This window comes from Chrysochloris asiatica, unplaced genomic scaffold (genome assembly GCF_000296735.1).
Source record: "Chrysochloris asiatica unplaced genomic scaffold, ChrAsi1.0 scaffold00246, whole genome shotgun sequence".
NCBI classification, from domain to species: domain Eukaryota; kingdom Metazoa; phylum Chordata; class Mammalia; order Afrosoricida; family Chrysochloridae; genus Chrysochloris; species Chrysochloris asiatica.
The window spans coordinates 2213060-2236411 of NW_006408764.1; the positions used below are offsets into that span (position 1 = coordinate 2213060).

The window sequence follows — 23352 nt, forward strand, 5'->3', positions numbered from 1 at the left end:
AGTGTAGGTCTACTTCCAGCTCATTTGCCTCAGTCACTTTATCTCATTTCTGGACATGTTTAGATATGGTCATCTACTTCTGTTTTGGGGGCATATTCAGGCCTTAATACTTAGATGGGTGTGTATTTTGGTATTTTTTTATGCTTTCTGATTGCCTCCAAGTAGATGTGATCAGGAAATTGGCTTCCTGTTTCAGTCTTCTTCTTGAGAAATTTCAAGATGCCACTGTTGGTTATTTTGACTTAGGGTTTAATTTTCGGCATATTTCCTTTTTTGTCTGCTTGTCCCTCTCCACAATCCCCGGTCAGGCCTTTTTTCTAGTTATAAACAGCTCAGGGCCGGCTGTGGTCATTTGGATTTAAGTGGAAACTGTCTCTTTAAATTTTGAGAAGATATGTGTGCATACACAGTAGAACCCTCTGAGGGTGGCGCTGGGGTGTTCATTAGCTCAGGCACCTCCACAGTCACCAGAATGGAGGTGTGCAGATAGCAAGGGACCAATGAACAGATACCAAAAGAAAAGAATGTTTATACCTTTATCTCCACAGCTCTGTCAGGCATCCGTGGCTGCCCTGATCCCTCCCCTGCTTGGTCTCACCCAAGATGATGGCTCCTGGAGCAGCCGAGCATCCTGAATTAGAAAGCAATGGATTCCCTGCTTCTGCCACAAATTACCCCAGCTGTAAGCCTTCCAAACTTCTAAATATTCCTTTATATGTGGTTCAGAGTTCTGGGACCATCCCCTGAGCCTGCTTGGGCCTATATTCTGTGTTGTTGCCGATAGAGGACCTTACTGCACTTCCACCCGATCCACCATGTTGTTTGTTTTTATATATTTCTTTTTATCACAATATTTTTTTAATGGGCAAAGAATCTGAATAGATGTTTTTTCAGAGAAGCTATACAAATGGCCAATAGCACATGAAAAGATGTTCAATATCATTAGTTATCTGAGAATCGCAAATGAAAACCATAGGAGCTACCGCTTTACACCCACTAAACCAAAACCAAGCCAAACTACGGCCTTTGAGTCCATTCTACTCATAGCAATCCTGTTGTTGTTCAGTGTCGTCAAGCCAGTTCCAACTTATAGCAACCCTATATAGGGTTTCCAAGGAGCGGCTAGTGAGCTTGAACCACCAACCCTGTGGTTCAAACCAACCTTGCAGACCAGTGCAAGGTTCTACACAGCACCACACCCTGTAGGACCGAGTAAAACTACCACAGTTTTTCAGCTGTAAATCTTCACAGAAGCAGACTCCATCTTTTGCCTGTGGAGTGACTGGTAAGTTTGAATCACTGACCTTTTGGTTAGTAGCCAAGCACTTAACCACTGTTTCACCAGGGCTTTTTTCACACTCATTTGGGTGCATGGTAGAGTCCTGGTGTAGTGCTGTGGTTACTGCAAAGCCATTAGAACTGCAAGATCGGCGGTTCAAGCTTACCAGCTGCTCCTTGGAAACCCTATACAGGGTCGCTATGGGTCAGAATTGACTCGATGGCATCTGAAAACAAGGGCACATGGTAGCCACTCCTAGGAAACCCTAAACAGGGTCACTATGAGTTAGAACCAACTCAATAGCACTTAGCAACAGCAACAACAGGGAGTGTGGTGGGTCTGTAGGATAAGCACTGGAATGTCAGCCACAAGGTTGGTAGTTCGAGTCCACTAGCCACTTTGCAGGAGAAAGATGAGGTTTTCTGCTCCTGCGAAGATTTACAGCTTCAAAATTCCTATACATGGTCTCTATGATTAGAAACTGACTCAATGGCACTTAACAATGACAAGGATGCTTATAATATAAAAGAAAAACCTTGTAAAGGATTTGGAGAAATTAGAATCCTCATATACAACTGTTGCTAAGTGCCGTCAAGTCTGTTCTGACTCATAGTGACCCTGTATAGGGTTTCTGAGGAGCCACTGATGGGTTTAAACCCCCAAACTTGCGTTAGCATTCTAATGCTGATCCTACAGTACCACACCAGGAGTCCTATATAAAGCTTGTATGAATATAACCATTTGTGTAAGTTTTTGTGTGAACATATGTTTTAATGTCTCTTGGATAGATACCTAGTAGTAGAATTGATGGGTTGTATGGTGTTACACTGTAGAGTAAGCACTGGACTTCTAACCACAAGACCAGTGGTTCAAACCCACTAGCTGCTCCTTGGAAACCCTATACAGGGTTGCTATGAGTTGGAACCAACCCAGCAGCGCTTAACAACAACATGATAACTCTGTTTAGTTGGTTTTTGAACTCAGTCTGGCAGTTCCACAAACAACATAAAACCCAGCAATTCCACTCTTAGGTTTCTATCCAAAGGAAATTAAAGCATATGTTCACACTAAATCTTGTACACAAGTATTCATAGCAGCATTATTCTTAATAGCCAAAAAGCAGAAACAACCCAAATGTCCATGAAGGATAAAATGTGTTATTTTCATAGAATGGAATATTATTTGGTCAAAAAAAGGAAAGAATCATCAGCTACATGCTCAAATTTATGATATAAGTAATTCTCAAAGTGAACACTGAGTGGCTACTAATTTGCTACCCCTGCTAGAGAGTAAGATCCCCTAAGAACTTGATTGAACCTCAGCATAGTGATCCTGCTTGGTCACCTTAGAGCAGGTGGTGGGCCAGCAACGTCTGGTGCATGGGGTCCCCAGCCGATCTCCTCCCTCCCTGCCTTCCTCGGATGGTGGCTGTTTATGCTGGACGTGTGGCCAGAGACGGGTAAGGATCACGTGGAACCTCGGCAACTTAAGACAGAGCCATTGCCATGCTGCAATGAGTTTCAATGACTGGTAAGATTGAGGAATTCGCACTGACCGCCTAAGACAGGCAGCGTCCCTTAAACAAACAATAAATAAGGAGGATTCGGATGCAGACCATGCAGACCCGGTCAGGAGGCCAAGCCCCTGTGGGCCCAAGCGTTGTTGACCGTCCAAACCATAGGCTCTGAGGATCAGACTTTAGCTACCTAGTAGACATAGCAAACTGTCCCTCGTCTGATTATTCAGTAATGCTTGTTAGTAATCTCATACATGAGCCCTGGATATCCACAGACAAATGTAAAAACCTTCCCTAAAAGCAGAGACTGTAAATTCCAAAAAGGCAAGTCCCCCCCATCCAAAAAAAAAAAAGAAACACTGTTAACTGATGATATATGGTGATATATGGAGGGGATAATAATCAATGTAATGAAACAAGCTATATGAATGGTTGAATGTGAAGCTGATGATGTGCCCTGTAAACTTTCACTCAATCCAAAATAAAAACATTTAATTAAAAAAAAAAAAAAAGGAAAGAAATACTGATAAATGTTACAACATGGATAAACTTTGAAAACATTATTCTGAGTGAAAGAAACCAGTCACAAAAAACTATGTAATTAATTAATTGTTTTCTTGCTTAAATGTTTGTTTTATCTTGAAATCTACTTGACTTCCTTCCCATTTGGAAGGTCTGTATCTACACTATTCCCGCTCTTTGTTTTGTAGTTGACTTCATTGTACATTGATACCTCTGGTTCCCTGTTTCCAGTCTTGTAGGTCTGTTTTACTTTAAGTACTTCTGTATCTGGATTGGGTTCTGAGTGGTATTGTCATGTATGGTAATCTCATGTTGTTGCCTGCTGTTGTTGGTTCTAAGTCCAAAGAACACCTGTTAGTATTTTTGTTAAAGTTGGCCTGGTCATTATAAATTCCTTTAATTTCTGTTTATCAGGAAATGTCCTAATTTCACCAGTGTATTCGAGGGACAGCTTTGCTGGGTATATGATTCTTTGTTGGCAATTTTTTTCTTCCAGAGTTCTGTATATGTCATCCCATTTCTTTCTTGCCTGCATAGTTTCTGCTGAGAAATAAGAGAAACAAGACTTATTGGTTCTCATTTGTAGGTAACTTCATTTTTCTTTCCTTGCCTTTGATCTTGAAAAGTTTAATTATGATATGTCTGGTGATTTTCTTTCGGAATCTATATTGTTTGGAGTTTGTTCAACTTCTTGTATGCTTTTCTTCTTGTCTTTGTTAGGGAATTTTCTTCCAACAACTCTTTGACATTTTCCTCAAATTTTTTTTAATTATGTCTTCCTGTGTTAGAAGTCCAGTCATCTGTAAGTTGTTCCTCTTCATAGTGTCCCACATAACTCTTAGGCTTTCTTTGGATTTTCCATTCCATTCAGATTGTTCTTTTAGCGTACTAGTATTGACAGACTTATTTTCAAGCTCAGTAATTTGGGCGTCCATTGCTTCACATCTACTTCTTTGCCCGTTCAATGTATTGTCCATTTCTGAAATCTTGGTATTAATCCTATGGCTTTCTAATTGCAGATTTTGTATTGTTTCAAAATTTATATTTATTTTATCAGTGTTTTCCTGAATTCTTCTAAGGTTTTTATTGAGTTCTGGCTTTCATCAATCTTTCTATTAATCCTTTTATGTAACTTTCATTCTTTTGAATTCTTTTTCAGTTAGTTTGCATTACCTTTTACCCCTCAGAAACATTTTCTGGCTCTGCATCTTGCTCATTTGTTTGGGACATTCTTTCTTGTTTCTTTGTTTGAGCTAAAATTGTCTGTTGTCTTTGGAGGCATTGTGGGGTTATCGTATTTGTAAAAACAAGCAGTGCAGTTGTTGAACTCAGAGAGGAGAAATCTCCGGGGGCTCCTGCAATTCAAGGAGCTCATGAGGTGGTTTTAGAAGAGATGTGATAGCAGAGTTCCTGGCCCTAGATGCAATTTCTGTATTGGCCTTGGTGTTATCTATGTTCAGGGCACTCAGTGTGGAAGTAGTTTGTGGGAGCCCTTGATGAAGTTGGTTTCAGTGTTTGTTAGGGCCACAAGGAAGTTAGGAATGACGTGACTGGTTAAATGCTGGTCTGGTGGCTCTGCAGGTTTTGTAGCTCTGGAGTCAAGTCCACCTGAATCCAGGCAACAAATCAGATCACCAACATGGCTAGCCGGCCCCCACCTCACACTGGCATGGCTCCCAACTGTATCCATAGGTGTATTATATTTTGTTGTATTGTTGAACTCTGTTAGCTATAATTTTGTTGAGCTGGGGTTGATAAGGGCGGGAGTTGGCCACACTTCTGGTCATCAGGTGATCATAGGGAAAAAGAAGAAATCAAACCTTTTCTGTCACCTGTGAGAATCTGCTGTACCAAGTTCATACTTTGTACATTCCATGTTCCGATTTTCAATGGATGTATACAGCTGTTTCTCTTCAGTTTGATTTGTGGCCCATTAGCAAATGAAGGTTCTGTGAGCTTTTCTCCACTTGGAGGAGGCATTTTTTTTCCCCAGTCGTATTCTGAGTGCCTTCCCACTTTCCAGTCCTGTATCTGACAGTGTTTCTCTGCTATTCATAGAGTTTTCAGTGACTAGCGATTCGGAAGTAGTTTGTCACTCTTTTCTTCCTAGTCTGTCTTTGTTTGGAAGCTCATCTGAAACCTGTCCACCATGAGTGACCCTGCTGGTTATTTAAAATACCGGTGGCATAGCCCTCAGAATCACAGCAATTCAAACCACCACAGCACGACAGACGAGTGGCGGTTGTGTGGTTGCTGTTAAATAGGAATCTCCTTGTGCTAGGGTCCTTAAGTCCGGCTCAAAGGCAGGATTTCCATCCTCGGATGTCAATCAAGAGGGGGAAACGCAGCAGGGGCGACTGGGTTGTAGTGAGACACTATGGACTGTGCTTATGGGTCTCTAAGTTGGTTGACCCTGACTCAAAGCCACGATCCAACGGTTAGGCTAGGACGGCGCTCTCCGTCTGGGGTAAGTAGGACAGCCTGGCCAGCCCCTACAGTCTCTTCCCGCTAGGCGGCATCTCCCTATAGACCTGGTCTGCAGACACTTCTCACCCCGCTGCTCCATGGTCTGGGTTTCATTTAACACCTCCACAGGTCATAACGACCCTGTATAGGATTTCCTAGGAGCTGAAGTTGAACCTTGGATCTTGTGGTTAACATTCCAGTGCTTACTCAACAGTGCCATATCAGGACTCCTAATAGACATTTAGCTCCTCTGATTCTTTTCTGCTATGTTATTTTGAAGAGCCAGCTGCAACCAGATATACACAGGAGGAGCTTCTTCCTTGGACTCACCCCAGCCCACAAGAAGTTTTGACATAGGAACCAAAAGGCTCATGTCAGGAATGAAAATCAACTGGAATGATGTCATTTTGGCCACATAGAGACCCTTTTAAGAAGTGAGGGGTCTGACTATGACTTCGTGCTAAAATTAGGACCAGTCCCTTCTGAATTGTTTTGTTAAGTGTCATTGAGTAGGTTCTGAATCATAGTGACCCTGTATAGAGTTTCAGAGGAGCAGCTGGTAAGTTTGAGCCATTGACCTGTGATTAGCAGTCTACTGCTTATTTTCCATTGCCACACTGGAACTCTTTATGAATAATGCATGTTATTTCCTTTAAAAGCTTTGAATCTGTATTATTACATCCTTATTCTTACCTAGGAGTCTTGGTGTGGCGCTGTGAGTTATTGCACTGGACTGCAACGTCAGTTTAAACTGTAAGGTCGTCTGTTCAAGCTCCTCAGCGGCTCCTCGGAAACCCTATACAGAGTTGCTATGGGTCAGAATTGCCTTAACAACAATAACAATTTTTCCTAAGCATGCTTCTTTGTTCAGGGAGACGGTGCTTTTAGAATGATCTTCCCGTCTCTTTACTTGTTACAAATAGTGAAGCTTTGCTGTACTAGAATCAACATGACTCTTAAGTTAATCATAACCAGAGAACAGGCAACAAACACCCTGAATTTGGTAACAACTTGCCTGTGTTTTAAACTGCCAAGATTCAGTGGAGCCAGAATGGGCTGCCCAAGATAAGAGCAGGGCCAGGAGCAGACTCCAAGTCAGTTTCATTTTCACTTTTGTTTTCTTTGAAACACAGAAGACACAGGAAGAGACCTTGATTAACAGTGTTCTTTACTCCCTGGACCTTGGTGGTTGGTTGCACAGCCACAGTGGGGTGCTGGCACCACCATCCCACTAGATACCCTGCCTATGAACACTGAAGCCTAACCCAGGCCTCAGAATGGATATTCAGGAACCCTCCAAGTTGTTGGATGAGGAACTGTACTCACGGCAGCTGTAAGCTAGAGGTGAGGTGGGGAATGAGGTGGCTTTCTGACCTCTGAGTTCTAATCACCTGCCCTCCCATTTGCCCACTCCCCATCAACAGGTATGTACTGGGCTCAGCAGCAATGGGGAGGATTCAGGAAGCCAAGGTTCTGCTGTCAGGCCTTCAGGGCCTGGGTGCTGAGGTGGCCAAGAACCTGGTGCTGATGGGTGTGGGCAGCCTCACTCTGCATGATCCCCACCCTGCTTGCTGGTCGGACCTGTCTGCTCAGGTGAGGATCCTGTGGGGGCTGTACAGTCTCACTTCAGGGTGGGAATAGGGCCCACAAGGGGTCTCCCTGCTCAGGCCAGACTGGGCCTCTTTCTAGTTCTTCCTTTCAGAGCAGGACTTGGGGAGGAGCAGGGCTGAGGCCTCTCAAGAGCTGGTGGCTCAGCTCAATGGAGCTGTTCAGGTCAATGTCCATACAGGCTCCATCACCGAGGATTTGCTGCAGGAATACCAGGTGCTCCCTAACCCCTACTCGCCAGACTTGTCCAGTTCCCTCCTCTAACCTCTAGCTAATCCTGCCCTCAAGAGTCAGCCCAGAGGCTCTGACTCTACTGATCAGAGGGTCCCATCTAGGTGGTGGTGCTGACTAACTCAGAGCTGGAGGAACAGTTAAGAGTGGGTAGTTTCTGCCACCAGCACGGGGTCTGCTTTGTGATGGCGAACACCCAAGGCCTTGTGGGGTGAGTGAGACTACTTGCCCGGCTTGCCATATTAAAGCCAGAAACTGATCCAGAATTGTCCCCAGCTCCAGGCTTGCCCCAGTCACCTCTTCTCAGTCCCTCCCAATACTGGTCTCTAAGTTTACTCCACTGCTTCCTGTATCCCTTCTAACTCTAGACTTGCTCCACTAATCCCTTCTAACATTAGCTTCCAAGCTTCTCCCAGCATCCCTTTCCCAATTCTGGTCTTCTGGGCCTGCCTTAGTGTTCTACCCTTAACTACAGCAGCTGAGTCACCTCAATGCCCCCTGCCATCCCACCCCAGGCAGTTGTTCTGTGACTTTGGCAATGACTTCACTGTGCAGGACCCCACAGAGGCAGAACCCCTGAGGGCCACCATCCAGCATATCTCCCAGGTGGGTGCTGAGGTGTGAGCACAACCTGCTCCCCAGAGAGGAGCTGCTGGTGCCTGGTAAAAGTATGTACAGTTGTCCCTGAGATAATCCTCTTCTACTCAGGGCTCTCCTGGTGTTGTCACTCTGAGAGACGCTGATGTCCACAATTTTCAAGATGGGGACTTGGTGACTTTCTCAGGCATTAAGGGCATGGTTGAACTCAATGGCTGTACTCAGTCCATCTGTATACAGGGTAAGTTAGCCCTACTTCAACCCCAGTCTCAGTGCCCAGCTCCCCACTGAGGGAACAAGGTTGGAGACCCAGATGCAAGACAGGACAGAGCATGGGGAACTACTTAGGGTCAGAAGTCATACTGACTAAGTTGGATCTCCTCCAGAAGACAGGACCTTGGAGATTGGAGACACAACAACTTTTTCCCAATACCTTTGTGGTGGGACTGTCACTGAAGTCAAGAAACCCAAGATTGTGAGCCATGTGAGTATAAGTGCATCTGAGATGGGGGTGTTGGGGAGGCTTGCAAGGGCCAGAGCACTCTGGGTCTGAGGCCTTTACTGAGTGCTTCCTACAGGAATCCCTGGCTACAGCCTTGCTGCATCCTCGTGTGGTCCAGAGTTCCCAGGAAGTCCACCGTGCCCACTGCCTACATCAGGCCTTCCGTGCACTGCACCAGTTCCAGTCTGGTCATGGCTACCTGCCAAAGCCCTGGCATCCTGTGAGTGGCTCAGTCACCCCACCCCTCATCAATCAACCCCACCTCTGTTATTGGGGTTTCTCCCCCCAGGAGGTGACAATGACCGTATCACAGATCCAAGTTTGATTCTCAGAGAAAATTTTACCACTTGTAACCAGGAGATGATAAACCATAACTTGAGGCCAGGACCTGGTCCACAAAACTACTGGGCACATGACACAGCAGACTGTGTGTGTGTGCGCGTGTGCTCCTGTGCATGCAAGGGAAAGGGGGTCAACAGGGCCAGGCCGTCCTACTCAGGCTTCTTTTTCCTCTTTTGTGGAGCACTATGAATGACTGCTCAAAGTATTTGTGTTGGGTGGAGCTCAAGCTATGACTGTTGTTCCCATGGTGTCCCACTGCAGGGTGATGCAGAGGCTGTGGTGCGCCTTGCCCGGGAACTGGGACCACTGCAGGGGACACAGGAAGAACCGCTGGATGAGGATCTGGTTCGGGCAGTTGCTCTGTGTAGTGCTGGTGACCTGAGCCCCATGGCAGCCATACTTGGTGCTGTAACTGCCCAGGAGGTGCTAAAGGTGAGCTTGGGCATGGACAGCGTACAGCTGGGGAAACTTTGGGATCAGTGAGTGCCAAACCGTGCAGCACCACAAGAGGGCACCAAACACTAGCTACCTGCCCTGAAGACTTCACTAATTTGAGAGTGCAGCTGCCAGCAAGGATCTGAATGGGTGAGAAGGTGGCCATGGTCTCCCAGTTGAAATACCCATCCGCAGGCAATCTCTGGGAAGTTCATGCCTCTGGACCAGTGGCTGTATTTTGATGCCCTCGACTGCATTCCAAAAGATGGGAAGACCGTTCCTAGTCCCGAGGATTGTGCTCCAGTAAGAACCTTGGGTGGAGATACAAGTCCAGTCCAAAGAACTAAGACAGAGAGAGGAAGAATGGGCCTGAGAAAACTCAGTGTAAGAGGGAGATGCAGTGAAGGCCAGTGGACATCACTGACCCCTGTCTGTTCCCCCAGAGAGGCTGCCGCTATGATGGGCAAATTGCAGTATTTGGGGCTGATTTTCAAGAGAAGCTGAGCTGCCAGCACTACTTCCTGGTGAACTGTGGGCTGAGGTTGGGAGTGTCTGTGGGAGGGCTAGTCCAGAACATCAGGGCTAAGGCCTCTCCCTCTGGCAGGTGGGTGCAGGTGCAATTGGCTGTGAGCTGCTCAAAGGCTTTGCCCTAATGGGCCTGGGGACCAGTGGTAGAGGGTGCATTACTGTTGCCGACATGGACCACATAGAACGCTCCAACCTCAGCCGTCAGTTCCTCTTCAGACCCTGGGACATTGGTGTGAGTGCCAACCCTTCCCCACACTCATGTTTGACTGCCCCACAAATGTACCTATAAATACCTTTCTACCTTCTTTCCAGAGGTCCAAGGCCAAAGTGGCTGCAGAGGCTGCCAGTCGTCTGAACCGAGGCTTGCAGGTAACCCCACTCACCCACACTTTGGACAGCACCACGGAGAACATCTATGGGGACAGCTTCTTCTCCCATGTGGATGGTGTGGCCGCTGCCCTAGACAGTTTCCAAGCCAGTGAGTGCTCAACCTTGGAACTCAACCCTTTGTCCAAGACTGTGCCAGTCCCACCTTTGACCCTCTGCTCCCCTTGCCAGGACGCTATGTGGCTGCTCGTTGTACCCACTATCTGAAGCCATTGCTAGAGGCAGGCACCCTGGGCACCCAGGGCAGCGCATCAGTGTTCATTCCGAACGTGACTGAAGTCTACAAAGCTCCTGCCTCAGCTGCAGTTTCCAAGGATGACGCCAACCCTGTCTGTACTGTGCGGTTCTTCCCCAGCACAGTTGAGCACACTCTAGAAGTGAGAAGTACCCCCAGAGACCCTGACTTTGCCTGGCCTAGCCCTCTGCTATAAACCTGTTCCTTACCTGACACCTTGTTGCTCCTCTTTTTCTGTAGTGGGCCCGGAATCAGTTTGAGGGGCTCTTCCGACTGTCTGTTGAGACCATTAAACAGTAAGGCCACCAAACAAAGTAGATGGGAATCCAGTTTCCCTAGGACCAGAGTCTGCATGATTCCATCTCCAGCTTCCCCCTCTTTCCACAGAGCATCCACTTCCCTGACAGACATGGATGGGTCACAAGTGCTGACTCTACTACAACCAGTTCTGGGTGTCCTGAGGGAGCGCCCGCAGACCTGGCAAGATTGTGTGGTGTGGGCACGTGGCCACTGGCAGCTATGCTTCCATGACAGCATCATGCAGCTCTTGAGATACTTCCCACCTGAAAAGGTAGGCATTTGGCAGCTGGGGGGCTGAAGGCTCAGGGGGACCAGGAAGATGGCCAGCCTGAGGTCAGCAGACTCTACTGCTCTAGGTGCTTGAGGATGGAACTCCCTTCTGGTCCAGTCCCAAACAGTGTCCCCAGCCCCTGGAATTTGATGCCAATCAAGTGAGTAGAGTCCTTTGGGGACTTCTAAGATGGGGATGTGGCCATTCTGCAGAGATGCACATGTGCCAAGAGAGACATGTTTACACACATGTGGCATCCACATGGAAAGCAGAGACAGGCACTCAAACAGATCCACAGATGAGTGCTACTCCCCTCCCCTAATCTCACATACATGCTTACTCAAGTCCACAAATCTGCCCCTACTCTGGGTCTCACTGCAGGACATGCACCTCTTCTATGTGCTGGCAGCTGCCAACCTGTATGCCCAGATGCATGGGCTGTCTGGCTCAAGGGATCAGACTGCACTCAGGGAACTGCTGAAGTCACTGCCACTACCTGGTCCCCAGCACCTGGCCCCTGTCTCCTCAAGTGACCTGGAGCTAGCTCAGGCTTCCACCAAGTTTGGTGAGGCCCCTGGCCCTACCCCTCATGCTATCACTCACTGGTCTGACTCCACCCTCAGTCTGCATTGCAGAGGAAGATGGGGTCTGGGGTCCCTGCAGCCAACTCATTGTCTCTTAGAGGGCCCTCTGGTCCTGCTTTTTTCTAGACTTGGCACTGTCCAGTGGCCCCACTGCAGGCCCTCTCACTGCCATATCCTCAGCACCCTCAGCTCTCTTTATAGATTTTCAGCCAAAAACCAAAAACAATCCATTGATCCTGGGTATCCCATTGAGGACAGAGTCGCAATCCATGGGTGAGGTCTGGGGCTGCTAGAGATGAGATTGTAGCACCAATCAAGGGGGCTGGGCTCCTTGAAAGTGGTCAGTGATAGCCTTGGTAGAGACCAATAATAGGTGTCAGGCTACAAGAACAAGTGCTGGAGAACAGAACTCAAGACTGTCCCAACACATACCTCCCAACCTTGGTAGACCCTGAGCAGTTGGAAGAACTTCAAAAAATCTTGGAAGTCTGGAACAAAGGACCTCTGGAGCCCCTGCTGTTTGAGAAGGTAGGAGACCAAATAGGACTAAGGGGTTAGGCTGTGGAGGCTGTGGAGGGCTGTCAGGAGATAAGATGGCTTTGGAACCCTTTGGTTTGAGTTCTCCCAGTAGGGCCCCTGGAAGCATCTCAGTCTCCTATCTGATAAATTGGGAGCATTCACAACACAGAATTGTGTGAAGACCTTTGCAGTGGCACATGGTTGGCTCTGGTAAAGGACAGCTGTTGCAGTGTGAATACTACTTATGACTTGGGCCTCACAGGATGACGACAGCAACTTCCATATGGACTTTGTGGCAGCAGCAGCTAGCCTTCGTGCTCAGAATTATGAAATCCAACCAGTCAGCCGTGCCCAGGTAACCCTGCCACTTGGGGCTCAGGCCTGGAGAATGGAGGTAAAATACTAAATCTATACCTCGAGTCTGAACTGAATCTCCTATGCCCGGCAGAGCAAGCAGATTGTGGGACAGATTATCCCAGCCATTGCCACCACCACAGCAGCTGTGGCAGGCCTGATGGGCCTGGAGCTGTATAAGGTAGTGAGCGGGCAGACATCCCTTGGTGCCTATCGCCACAGCTATCTGCACCTGGCTGAAAACCGCCTGAACCGTTGGGTACCTTATGCCCCAGCCTTCCAGATGGTAAGCCCTTGTTTTCCCCACGCTCCCTGGGTTTTTCCAGCTCTGATCCAGTCAGACAGGCCCTACTCTAGCCTTCATCTGGACTCAGACTATGGGGGAGTCCTTAAGACTCCCTCCAACCTCCTTCCTGCTGCACAGCCAGGCTGGGACCTGTCAGACACAGGAAGCAGCCGTCAGCCACCTCCTACCCCCCACCTCCTGCAGTGCAGGGGTCTGGGGGAGCTGCAGCTTTAACTCATTAGTAGTGCCAGACATCTCCTCCCAGCCCCCCTCCTTAGGAGAGCCCTTGAAGGGAGAGTCGTAGGAGGGGGCACTAGGGCCCCAGCCCCAGACAGAGCCTAGCTAGCTTCTTGCTTGGTATCGGGGCCCTTGTGGGTGGGGGCTGCAGCCCTGAAGGGATATGCATGTTCATTATTACTGGTGTTAGTGCACTGGGGTCTGGACATCCCTGGTCCTGCCTGGGTATGTGGGCATGGAGGGAGCAGGATTGCACATCTGTGTACCAGATGAGAATGCAGGGCTATTCTTCAATATAGGTGTGTGTATGGGTATACATGCAGATTTTCCTTCTTGTTGTTATTGTTAGGTGCTATCAAGTTGGTTCTGACTCATAGCAACCGTATATACACAACAGAAGCAAACACTGCTGGGTCCTGCGTCATCCTCACAATTGTTACACTTGAACCCATTGCTACTGCCACTATGCCAATCCATCTTGCTGGGGGTCTTCCTCTTTTTCACTGACCCTCTATTTTACCAAGCATGATGTTCCTTATTATTGTTGTTGTTAAGTACCGTCAAATCGGTTCTGACTCATAGCAACCCTGTATATGGTTTCCAAGAGCGGCTGGTGAGCTTTAACTACCGACCTTGTGGTTCAAGCCGACTTTGTAGTCTAGCGCATTAACTCTAAGCACTGAGGCATATATATTTCTTCAGGTGCAGAGATGTGAATGCTGGACTGTGTGACTTTTCCTTGGGCCACAGGATGGAGTGGAGGGAATTCTCACACTAGGGAAGAGGGCAGAGGTCATGAAAGGGCACTGGACTTTTGCTGAGAAGCTCTGGGGTCCCTCTAGGCACAGCACACAGAGCTTCTTTGTGAGGGCCAGACTCTTGGCAGCACATTGGATGCCTTTGTCCATGGTGGAGGGTGAGAGGAGGAACTCCTCATCTGGCCTCCTCTCAGCTTAATCGCAGGGTGGTTTCTTGGGGGGAGGGGGCTGGCAGGGCCTTCATATTCTGATGCCTGGCTACCTACCACCCTCCTACCCTCAGCACTAGGCGACAGAACCCAAAAACCCTTGGAAAGAAGGAAAAAGAGAACAGAAAGAGAAGGCCCCGATGGGTAGTGTCCCTGTTGGAATCTCTGAGCCAGGGAGCCCCAGTGGTCATTGTACACCTTGCCTCATGTGCCATGATGAGGCAGGATGGGGAACAGGATGTGCCCCTCAGCTACAAGTTGCCTTATCAGACTCCAATGGCCCTGCCCCCACTTCCTCAGGAAGCACACTCCCCCGTGCCCCCCCCCCACCGCCGCACAACACACACATATACACACAAGACTGACCTGTGTGATGGATCGCTTGTTTCCCTTTGCGGGGCCCCAGAGCCCCGTTTCCTGTGCTAGCCCCAACACAGGCGAAGGCTGAGACTCTGGGCCCAGAGCCCACCTTCCACCCACCCCCTAGCTCTGCTTCCTGCCTCCCAATAAGTCCAGCTCCTCCCCTAGAAAAGGGGCCATTGGCTGCTAGTAACTGAGGTTGGGGTGAAGGGAATTGTAAGAGGTCTCTCACTCCTTCTCACCCCTCCCAGTTCCATCACCTGACATGGACCTGTTGGGACCGCCTGAAGGTGCCTGCTGGGAAGCCTGAGAGGACTCTGGCATCGCTGCTGGCCCATCTCCAGGTGTGCCCCGTTCCTGTCTGCCTTCAGGCTCAGCCAGATATGGCCTGGCCTGACATTTGACTTCTCTTTCCTCTAGGAGAAACATGGACTGCAGGTGAGGATGCTCCTGTATGGCCGAGCTATGCTGTACTCAGTGAGGTGGTCCCCTGACAAGCAGGCCCAGCATTTGTCTCTCAAGTGAGTCTATGCCTAAATTCAGGTAGACCCCACACCATTCCTGGATGTTGGTGTTAGGGGCATAAGATCTTTCCTCCTCCGACCCCCACTCTGGGCCCCTCACACCTTCCTGAAAATTTCTTTTTCCAAATGGAGCCAGCAAATGGGCTGGGGGCGTGGCAAGGAACTGCCTGCTTGGCCAGCCCCACTAGCTCCTCCACACCACACACAGCCCCCCTTTCACAGCCCACTCCCAGGGGACCTGTGGCTTCCTGCCTCCTGCCCGCCCCACCAGCCACTCCTAAAATAGTTTCAGATGTTTCCTGTCTTGAGTTGCTCCTACTCCTGGCTTTGGCTCTTGATGGCTCGTCAGCACCCTTTAGTCCATGCCAGGTCACTTGCCCTCTGCCTGCTATTGTTCACTTATTCACTCCCCATGACTCTACCCCCACTCCCAGGGTAACGGAGCTGGTGCATCGAGTGACAGGCCAAGTGCCTGAACCAACACAGCAGGTGCTGGTACTGGAGCTGAGCTGTGAAGGTGAAGAGGAAGATACTGCTTTCCCACCACTGCACTATGAACTGCGTCAAGGCAGCAGCCCTTCTGACTCTACCAAGCCCATACCTGCATGCTGAGCCTATAGCAGCCTATCGCATCCTGAGCCCTATAGTTTAATAAATGCTTATTAGACGTAAGTGAAGACAATGGATGATGAAACACATGGAGTGTGACAGGGACCCCCACCAGGAGGAAAAAAATTCTTCAGACTCTCTTGACTGGGGTTGAAGCTGTTTCCTGGAGCCTCAGGGGTATGGAGCAAGGACAATCTAGAAAAAGGCCTTTATTGTCCCCAGGCTGGGGGAGCAGGGTCAGAGGTAGCTGATGACATCATTGCAGATGATGGGCTGGCGGCTGCGACAACTCATGAGGGCAGCAAAGCGTGAGATGTCTGCAGGCAGCTCAGGTTCAGGGCGAGGTGGGCATGACAGCCGCTTTCCTGCCATGGCTGCCCGTCGTGCCCCAGCCAGCCGGCGCCGCAGCTGCTCAGAGAGGCCAAGCAGAAATTGTGGGGGCCGTGTGCGGGAACGGGGCCCACCCCCACTAGCCCCCTCATTTCCCGCCTCAGGCAGCTCCATCCAGTTGTGCACTAAATCGGCAAAGCAGTTGTCCCCCAGTACCAGTGGCTGGCGACTTCGACCCCTGCTCAGCAGGGCTGTGGTCCAGTCCTCTGTGTCCAGTCCCTGCCAGTGCTCCAGGCAGGCATCTGGGGTGGATTTGGGCCGTGGCCGAAGGGCAGGTGGTGCACTGGCCAAAGAGGCCCTGTTAGGCAAGGGGAAGCCACTGGCTGAGAGGCGCTGGCTATGAGGGGGCCTGGCTGGGGGTGCTGGATGCTGGAGTACAAGCAACTCTTCCTCTCGCCATGTGCTCCCTGATACCTCTGAGAAGCCAGAGTCCCAGTCTAGGGTGTGCTCCCTAGGCCCCCCCAATGCTGCATCCCTGTCCCCTGTCATCACAATTTCTTCCTCATCCTCCTCTTCCACACAGCAGGCAGAGTCTTCTTCAGAGGCGTCTGAAGCCCTGAGTTGGTAGCTGGGCCTTACACCTGGGCCAGGTTTGGAGGGTGGCCGCAGGGAACCAGGCATCTGAGGTGACCCTGGGTCCCGGCCACACACCTGCAGAAGAGAGGGCACAAGTTGGCGCAGTGCTTATTAGCCCTGTCTGCCTGCCTGGCCAACCCAGTCCTCAGAACAGAGGGCCAAGAACAGTCTATTGCCCTGGGTGGCAAGACGGCTGAGGGGCACATGCTGGTATTGGGTTGCTGGCACACGAAGACGTGTGGTTCTCATCTGTCGACCTGGTGGCAGTCCGGCAGGCTTCAGCACGCAGGGCCGGGCAAGTCAACACCCGCCACTAAAGAGGGCGGGCAGGGGTGCGGGCCTGCCCAGGGAAGTAGGGCCTGCCCATTGCTGGGGGGTGGGATCCGGTACCTCTTGGGGGATTCAACTCTCCCAAGACTGCAGCTTCTTTCAGAGAAGGATACAGTGTTTGCAGATGAAGAGCGGAGGAAGGAGGGGCAGCCAGCCTGGAGTAGGGGGAATACACAACAGCGCTAGTGTCTCTTCAGTCCCTTGCTGTCTCTTGACCGGCCTCAAAAGAAGTTTTTCCCCCAGCACCACCACTACCCCCAGCCGCCCCGGCAGCTTGGCCAGCTGGGCGGCTGTTACCTGATGCCCAGTGTAGCTCCCAACCGTCCGAAACCTGACGCGGGCCATCTGGACCATATGCACTGCCCCGCCCCCATCCCTCCTCAGATGGGCACTCGGGACAACCCCACCCGTCCACGTTCGGGACAAGCAGCAGCCGAACACCCGCACCCTTCCCCACGAACCACACCAGCGCCCAATCCTCACCAGTTCCCAGCGAAGGTGGCCCAGAAAGCTGTCAAGTCGAGCGCTGTGCATACCCGTGCCGGAACCTCCAAAAGGCCTACCCGCTCCTCCTAGAACCGCTGCAGAAGCGACGCGGAGAGGGCCCGGCGGGCGGGCCAGCGGGGCCCTAGCCCTCCGCCTATATCCACAGCTACTCGCTCTCCGTAGCTCCCGCCGCCGCCCCAACATCTGGCTGCAGCGCCCCGCCTCCCCGGCGCTGCCGTAGCCCATAGGGGCGGGACGGTAGAAGTTGATCCCGCCCCTCACGCCCGGTGGGGGCAGTGACCAGGGCGCCTCCTCAGCCCGCTCAGCCTCAGCCTTCGAGGGAGAGGCGGGGTTATAGTTGGTAGCTGGATGTGGTACGACCTGGGACCCGTATCTCAGACGCCCTGAGTCGTCGAGCTAACGCGGGTTTCGCTGAATGACCTGGAGCAAGTCGAATCTTCTGCAGCTGCCTCTGCTTCCTTATCTGTCTAAAGGTGGAATAGCGGTCCCTTCTAGGGAGGTCTGATGAGCGCAGGTTCCCCTCCTGCGCCCACGGGCCTGCTCCGCGGGGCAGTGAGCGTCCCGGGTCGTCGGGCCCGGCCATGCTGTGGCTCAGGGCGGGACCCGCTACTTTGGAATCTCGACAATCGCTGGAAGTGAAGAGAGGGCGACTCGGCCCCTTGGTGTTTGGGGGAGGGAAAGGGGAGATGAGGAACTTTGCGTCAGCTCAGAGGAAGGCCCTCAGCCGAGGACAAACTTCGGTTAGTGCCGGGTCGAGCTAGGCTTGGTCGCCCCCTGGTGGGGAACGAGCAATTAGCCTCTAGTCCAGCAGCTATACACTGATCCAACGCATCCCCAGTGTGCCACCCCTCTGTGGGGCACCACGTGTTGACAGGGTTAGTGGGACGCGGCGGGAGGGGGGGAATGAAAGGGTGCCACTTATCTGTCGAGGTGGTCAGAGTATCTTTAAGGCGTATTTGTGATCGGATGCTAGGCTCAAAAATAGAGTCTAAGTAGAAACATATTAGACAGGTAAATATTGGGGAATGAGGACCATAGCTAGCTGGGGGAGGAACCTCTCAGAGGAGGTGGTAATCAGGATGGAATCTGGGTGAAAAAACATGGGGCAAACCCGAAGAGGGGCATTCTAGTCATTCTAGGTGGAGGGACCAGTCAGACCCTGAGACAGAAGAGATCCCAGGTCTCTGTGATTGGGGGTCACGGGTAAAGTGATGAAGAGTGAAGTGGTTAGCAAAACCAAGCTTCTTTAAAGAGGAATCCAGTTCTGTTCCGGGTGTGATGGGGAGCGTTGGAGTTCCTTGAGCAGGGAATTACCTGGCCTGGCTTCTGCTTAAATAATTCTGACTGCTGCATGAAAACCAACTGTGTAATTCAGGCAAAGGAGGGGATGCTGATGCATGGATGTGGATAGGAAAAAAATAAGGTATCAAGCATAACTCCTAGCTTTCTGGCCTGATGGCGTTGCCATGCACTGATCTGGGAAAGACTGAAGGAGAGTGAGTCAGGGGAGGAAAATTAAATGATCATTTACAGATTTGAGATGCCTGTTAGACATTCAGGAGGGAGTGTGGTGTTGACTTCTGGATGTGTGACTCAAGTTAGGATTGAGGCCAGTATTAGAGCCTTGGATCTGGGAAGTAAAATAAATGCATGTTATTTAAGACCTGTATGTGATGGGATTTTCAATGGATGTTTACAGCTGTTTCTCTTCATTTTGAGTTGTGGCCCATCAGCAAATGAAGGTTCTGTGCGCTTTTCTCTTTTCACATCATCATGGTCAACTCTACTTTGAGGAGGCATTTTTTTCCCAGTTGCATTCTGAGTGCCTTCCCACCTGAGAGGCTCATTTTCCAGTCCTGTATCTGACAGTGTTTCTCTGCTATTCATAGAATTTTTCAGTGACTAGCGATTCGGAAGTAGTTCGTCACTCTTTCTTCCTAGTCTGTCTTTGTCTGGAAGCTCATCTGAAACCTATCCACCATGGGTGACCCTGCTGGTTATTTAAAATACCGGTGGCAGAGCCCTCAGAATCACAGCAATTCAATCTACCACAACAGACGAGTGGTGGCCGTTTGGTTTTATGTTGAAACTGTCACTTTAAATTTTGATATCAATCCTGATACAATCAAGATGTTCTCTCCTGATACTATCAATCAGGATACAATCAAGATATTATGTCCCAAGATGGCGGCTCTAGGAACAGCTGAGTGTCTTGAACCAGAAAACAATGGATTTCTGGATTCTCCTGCAAATTCCCCAGCTATAAATCCTCCGATCCTCCAAACATACCTCCAAACATACATTGTTTCATTTCAGCGTTCCAACACCATCCCATATTCAACCTGTATGCTGAGCAAATAATACAAGAAGCTGGGTTCTATGAAGAAAAACGTGGTGTCAGGATTGGAGGAAGACTTATTAACAACCTGCGATATGCAGATGATACAACCTTGCTTGCTGAAAGTGAAGAGGATTTAAAACATTTACTGATGAAGATCAAAGAACACAGCCTTGGGTATGGATTGCATCTCAATGTCAAGAAAACAAAAATTCTCACCACTGGACCAATAAACAACATTCTTATCAATGGAGAAAAGATTGAAGTTGTCAAGGACTTTATTCTTCTTGGATCAACTATTAACATTCACAGAAGCAGCAAGCAAGAGATTAGACGACGTATTGCATTGGGCAAATCTGCTGCACAGGAACTTTTTAAAGTGTTGAAGAGCAAAGATGTCACCTTGAGGACTAAGGTGTGCCTGACCCAAGCCATGGTATTTTCAGTAACCTCATATGGATGCGAAAGCTGGACAGTGAATAAGGAAGATCGTAGAAGAATTGATGCCTTTGAGTTGTGGTGTTGGAGGAGAATACTGAAAGTGCCATGGACTGCCAAAAGAACCAATAGATCTGTTTTGGAAGAAGTGCAGCCAGAGTGCTCCTTGGAGGCCAAGATGGCTAAACTTCGTCTCTCATACTTTGGACTTGTTGTCAGGAGAGAACAATCACTGGAGAGGGATGTCATGCTGGGTAGGGTGGAGGGTCAGAGAAAAAGAGGAAGACCCCCAACGAGATGGATCAGCCAGGTGGCATCATTGATGGCGTCAAGTGTGGTAGCGGTAGTGAGGTTGGCCCAGGATTGGACATTATTTCGTTCTGCTGTCCATGGGGTCGCTATGAGTTGGTTCCGACTCGATGGCACCTGACAACAACAACAACAACAACAATGCGATGGGAGGAGATGTGTGTAGACAAAAGAGGGCAGCAGTCAGGATTAAGTCCTGGAACACTATATTGTTAAGAGGTCAGAGAGATGAAGCAGAACCATTGAAGGAGCTAGGAAGGAGTAGCCAGGGAGGTGGGAGGAAAACAGAGGGTGTGGGATTTGGAAATGAAGAGAAAGTATCACAATCCTGAGAAATCATCAAATAATCCCAAGGAAGTGAGAAAAATTCATTGGATGTGCAGGTCATTGAAGATCTTGACTAGGGACATTTTGTTAATGGAGGGACAAACCTAATTGGAGTAGGTAGAGGAGAGTATGAAATGAACTGGAGAGTGCAAGTATAGCCACTTTTTTTTTTTTAAAGCCAACACCATTTATTATCACACAAATATTTCATAGAAAAAAAGAGGTAGCACACAGGTCAGGGTTGTTCAAGAAAAAACTGAACAGCTTTGTTCAGTTGGCTCTATTTACACCTGGGTGGGGCTCTCCCACATCAGGCACAACAACTGCACTTGTCCGATGGCCCTTTGCAGATGCAGCCCTGGGCACACTTGGCACAGCCCACGGGACAGCAGGAACAGCAGCTTTTCTTGCAGGAAGTGTACTTGTGCTCTTTGCACTTGCAGGAGCCAGAGCAGACACAGGAGCCACCAGTGGCGCAGGAGCAGTTGGGGTCCATTTCGAGCATAGTCAGCAAGATGTGAAGGCAGAGGGGAGGGTCAAGAGAATACCAGGCTTGCAGAAGGCATTCTCATAGCCACTTTTAAAAAATTGACATATAACTTAAATACAATAAATTGACAAATCCCAGAGGCACAAGGAGTACTGCTGGCAGAGTGTTAAGCACTTGGCTGCTAATTGAAAGGTTGATGGTTCAGACCCACTGGCCACTCCATGGGAGAAAAATGTGGCAGTATGCTTCTGCAAAGATAATTGCCTTGGAAACCCAATAAACCCACTGCCATTGAGTTAATTCTAACTCATAGCGACACTGTGTAGGGTTTCTGAAGCTGTAAATCTTTACGGGAGCAGAAAGCCTCGTCTTTCTCTTTTGGAGTGGCTGATGGGTTTTGAAATGCCAGCCCTGTGGTTAGTAGCACAGTGCTTAACCTACAGCACCATTGAAGCTCCTTTGGGAATCCAACAAGGCAGTTCTATTCTATCATGCCTATGGGATAATTAATAAGTTATTAATAAGTCAGTATCAACTCAATGGCAGCAAGTTTGATGTTTTGGTTTTCAGAGGTTGTTGTTAGGTACCATCAAGTCAGTTCTGACTCACAGCCACCCACCATATGCACAATAGAACAAAACACTGCCCAGTCCTGTACTATCCTCATAATTTTTGTTACAGTTGAGTCCATTGCTGCTGCCACTCTGCCAATCTATTTCCTTAGGGTTTTTCTTCTTTGTCACTGACTCTCTACTTTACAAAATATAATGTTCTTATCCAGGGACTGGTCCCTTCTGATAATTTGTCCAAAGTATGAAGTATAAGAGACAAAGTCTGGCTATCCTGGCTTCTTAGGAGCATTCTGGCTATACATCTTCCAACACAGATTTGTTTGTTCTTCTGTCAATCCACAGGAGCTCTGGTAGCATAGTGGTTACAAATTGGGCTGCGAGCCGCAAGGTCAGCAGTTCGAAGCTACCAGCAGTTCCGCGGGAGAAAGATGAGGCAATCTGCTCCCATAAAGATTTACCGCCTCGGAAACCCTGTACAGGGTCGCTATGAGTCGGAACTGACTCCACGGCACATAACAACAACAACTGGCAATCCATGGTACTTTTCAATATTCTTTTCTAACACCATAACTCAAATGCATTAATTCTTCTATAGTTGTCCTTATTCATTATTCAACTTTCACATGCATATAAGGCTATTGGAAATGCCATGAGGTGAGTCAGGTGTGCTTTAGTCCTCAAACTGATATTTTTGCTCTTGAACACTTTTAAAGAGGTCTTGAGACTTCTGGCAAGATGGCAGTCTAGGCAGATGCACTACAAAGACCCTCTACAGCAAAGATATGAGAGACCAAATGAAACTGACACAGATGAAAATTCTGGAACCTTGAACTTCAGAGGAAAGTTTAGAGACTGAATTGAGTTTTGCTGGGAGGAGAAACTGAGCAGGGACAACGAGACAGAGAAAGAGACTGACTTGTGAACAGCTGGCCAGATGAAGCATGACCATTTGTGAGCAGTTTTGAGAACAGAAGGCCTGGCAAAGCAGATTCACACAGGTGATGAGAAAGGTACAATTCCATCTTTCTTTTCCACACTTCCCTGGTAAACAGAGATGTGGGCAGCTCCTGCCCTCACCCATCTCCAGCACAGACCCTGCTCTCCGAGAATCCTGAGCCACATGGTTGAGAGGCAGGGCTATTGTGCCACTTTGGTGCCTGGATTCAGGGATGTCTATGTTCCCCATCCCTTATCAACCCTGGGTGCAGAGGGGATATGTTTGATTTTTAATGTGGACTCCTTCCCTCTTGGTTGGTATTTTGAGCTACTACATCCATAAGTATAGGTCAAGTTCATCAAATTGTAGCAATTTACACTTGCTTCTTGTATCAAATTTCTTTATCTTCCTCTAGTTGAGCTCTGGTCATCAAGCCATTGAAGCTACGTCTACAAGTTTGGGCATTTTTGTGCATCTCC

The 23352-nt window shown here is 49.1% G+C and overlaps 3 protein-coding genes across 3 annotated transcripts; 1 reads left to right on the forward strand and 2 right to left on the reverse strand.

Annotated features, from left to right (window-relative positions):
• The first annotated feature begins 7060 nt into the window (after positions 1–7060).
• On the forward strand, positions 7061–15662 carry UBA7 (ubiquitin-like modifier activating enzyme 7). The gene is made up of 24 exons (XM_006873651.1): positions 7061–7116; positions 7208–7376; positions 7473–7607; positions 7727–7833; positions 8138–8228; positions 8331–8460; positions 8606–8703; positions 8798–8941; positions 9325–9495; positions 9694–9801; positions 9942–10022; positions 10103–10258; positions 10339–10504; positions 10585–10790; positions 10889–10944; positions 11036–11219; positions 11305–11379; positions 11601–11784; positions 12252–12331; positions 12585–12677; positions 12771–12962; positions 14778–14870; positions 14947–15047; positions 15485–15662. The coding sequence occupies exons 1-24, from the start codon at positions 7061–7063 to the stop codon at positions 15660–15662; spliced, it is 3054 nt and encodes a 1017-aa protein (XP_006873713.1).
• Positions 15663–15896: 234 nt separating this feature from the next.
• On the reverse strand, positions 15897–17489 carry FAM212A (family with sequence similarity 212, member A). The gene is made up of 2 exons (XM_006873592.1): positions 17439–17489; positions 15897–16700 (listed from the first exon to the last, which is right to left on the reverse strand). Exons 1-2 carry the CDS (start codon positions 17487–17489, stop codon positions 15897–15899), a joined length of 855 nt encoding a protein of 284 aa, XP_006873654.1.
• A 3695-nt stretch (positions 17490–21184) lies between these two features.
• On the reverse strand, positions 21185–21370 carry LOC102815793 (metallothionein-1E-like). Its single transcript, XM_006873593.1, has one exon. The coding sequence runs from the start codon at positions 21368–21370 to the stop codon at positions 21185–21187; it is 186 nt and encodes a 61-aa protein (XP_006873655.1).
• Between the last annotated feature and the right edge of the window lie 1982 nt (positions 21371–23352).

What these genes read in the sequence shown, in the direction of transcription:
- UBA7 (XM_006873651.1), top strand. Translation starts at nt 7,061, where the DNA reads ATGGATATTCAGGAACCCTCCAAGTTGTTGGATGAGGAACTGTACTCA. An exon ending in CTGCCCAGGAGGTGCTAAAG is followed by an intron (nt 9,496 to 9,693) that starts GTGAGCTTGGGC and finishes ACCCATCCGCAG; the next exon opens with GCAATCTCTGGGAAGTTCAT. An exon ending in TCAGACCCTGGGACATTGGT is followed by an intron (nt 10,259 to 10,338) that starts GTGAGTGCCAAC and finishes CCTTCTTTCCAG; the next exon opens with AGGTCCAAGGCCAAAGTGGC.
- LOC102815793 (XM_006873593.1), bottom strand. Translation starts at nt 21,370, where the DNA reads ATGGACCCCAACTGCTCCTGCGCCACTGGTGGCTCCTGTGTCTGCTCT.
- FAM212A (XM_006873592.1), bottom strand. Translation starts at nt 17,489, where the DNA reads ATGCACAGCGCTCGACTTGACAGCTTTCTGGGCCACCTTCGCTGGGAA. An exon ending in GCCACCTTCGCTGGGAACTG is followed by an intron (nt 16,701 to 17,438) that starts GTGAGGATTGGG and finishes TCTCTTCTGCAG; the next exon opens with GTGTGTGGCCGGGACCCAGG.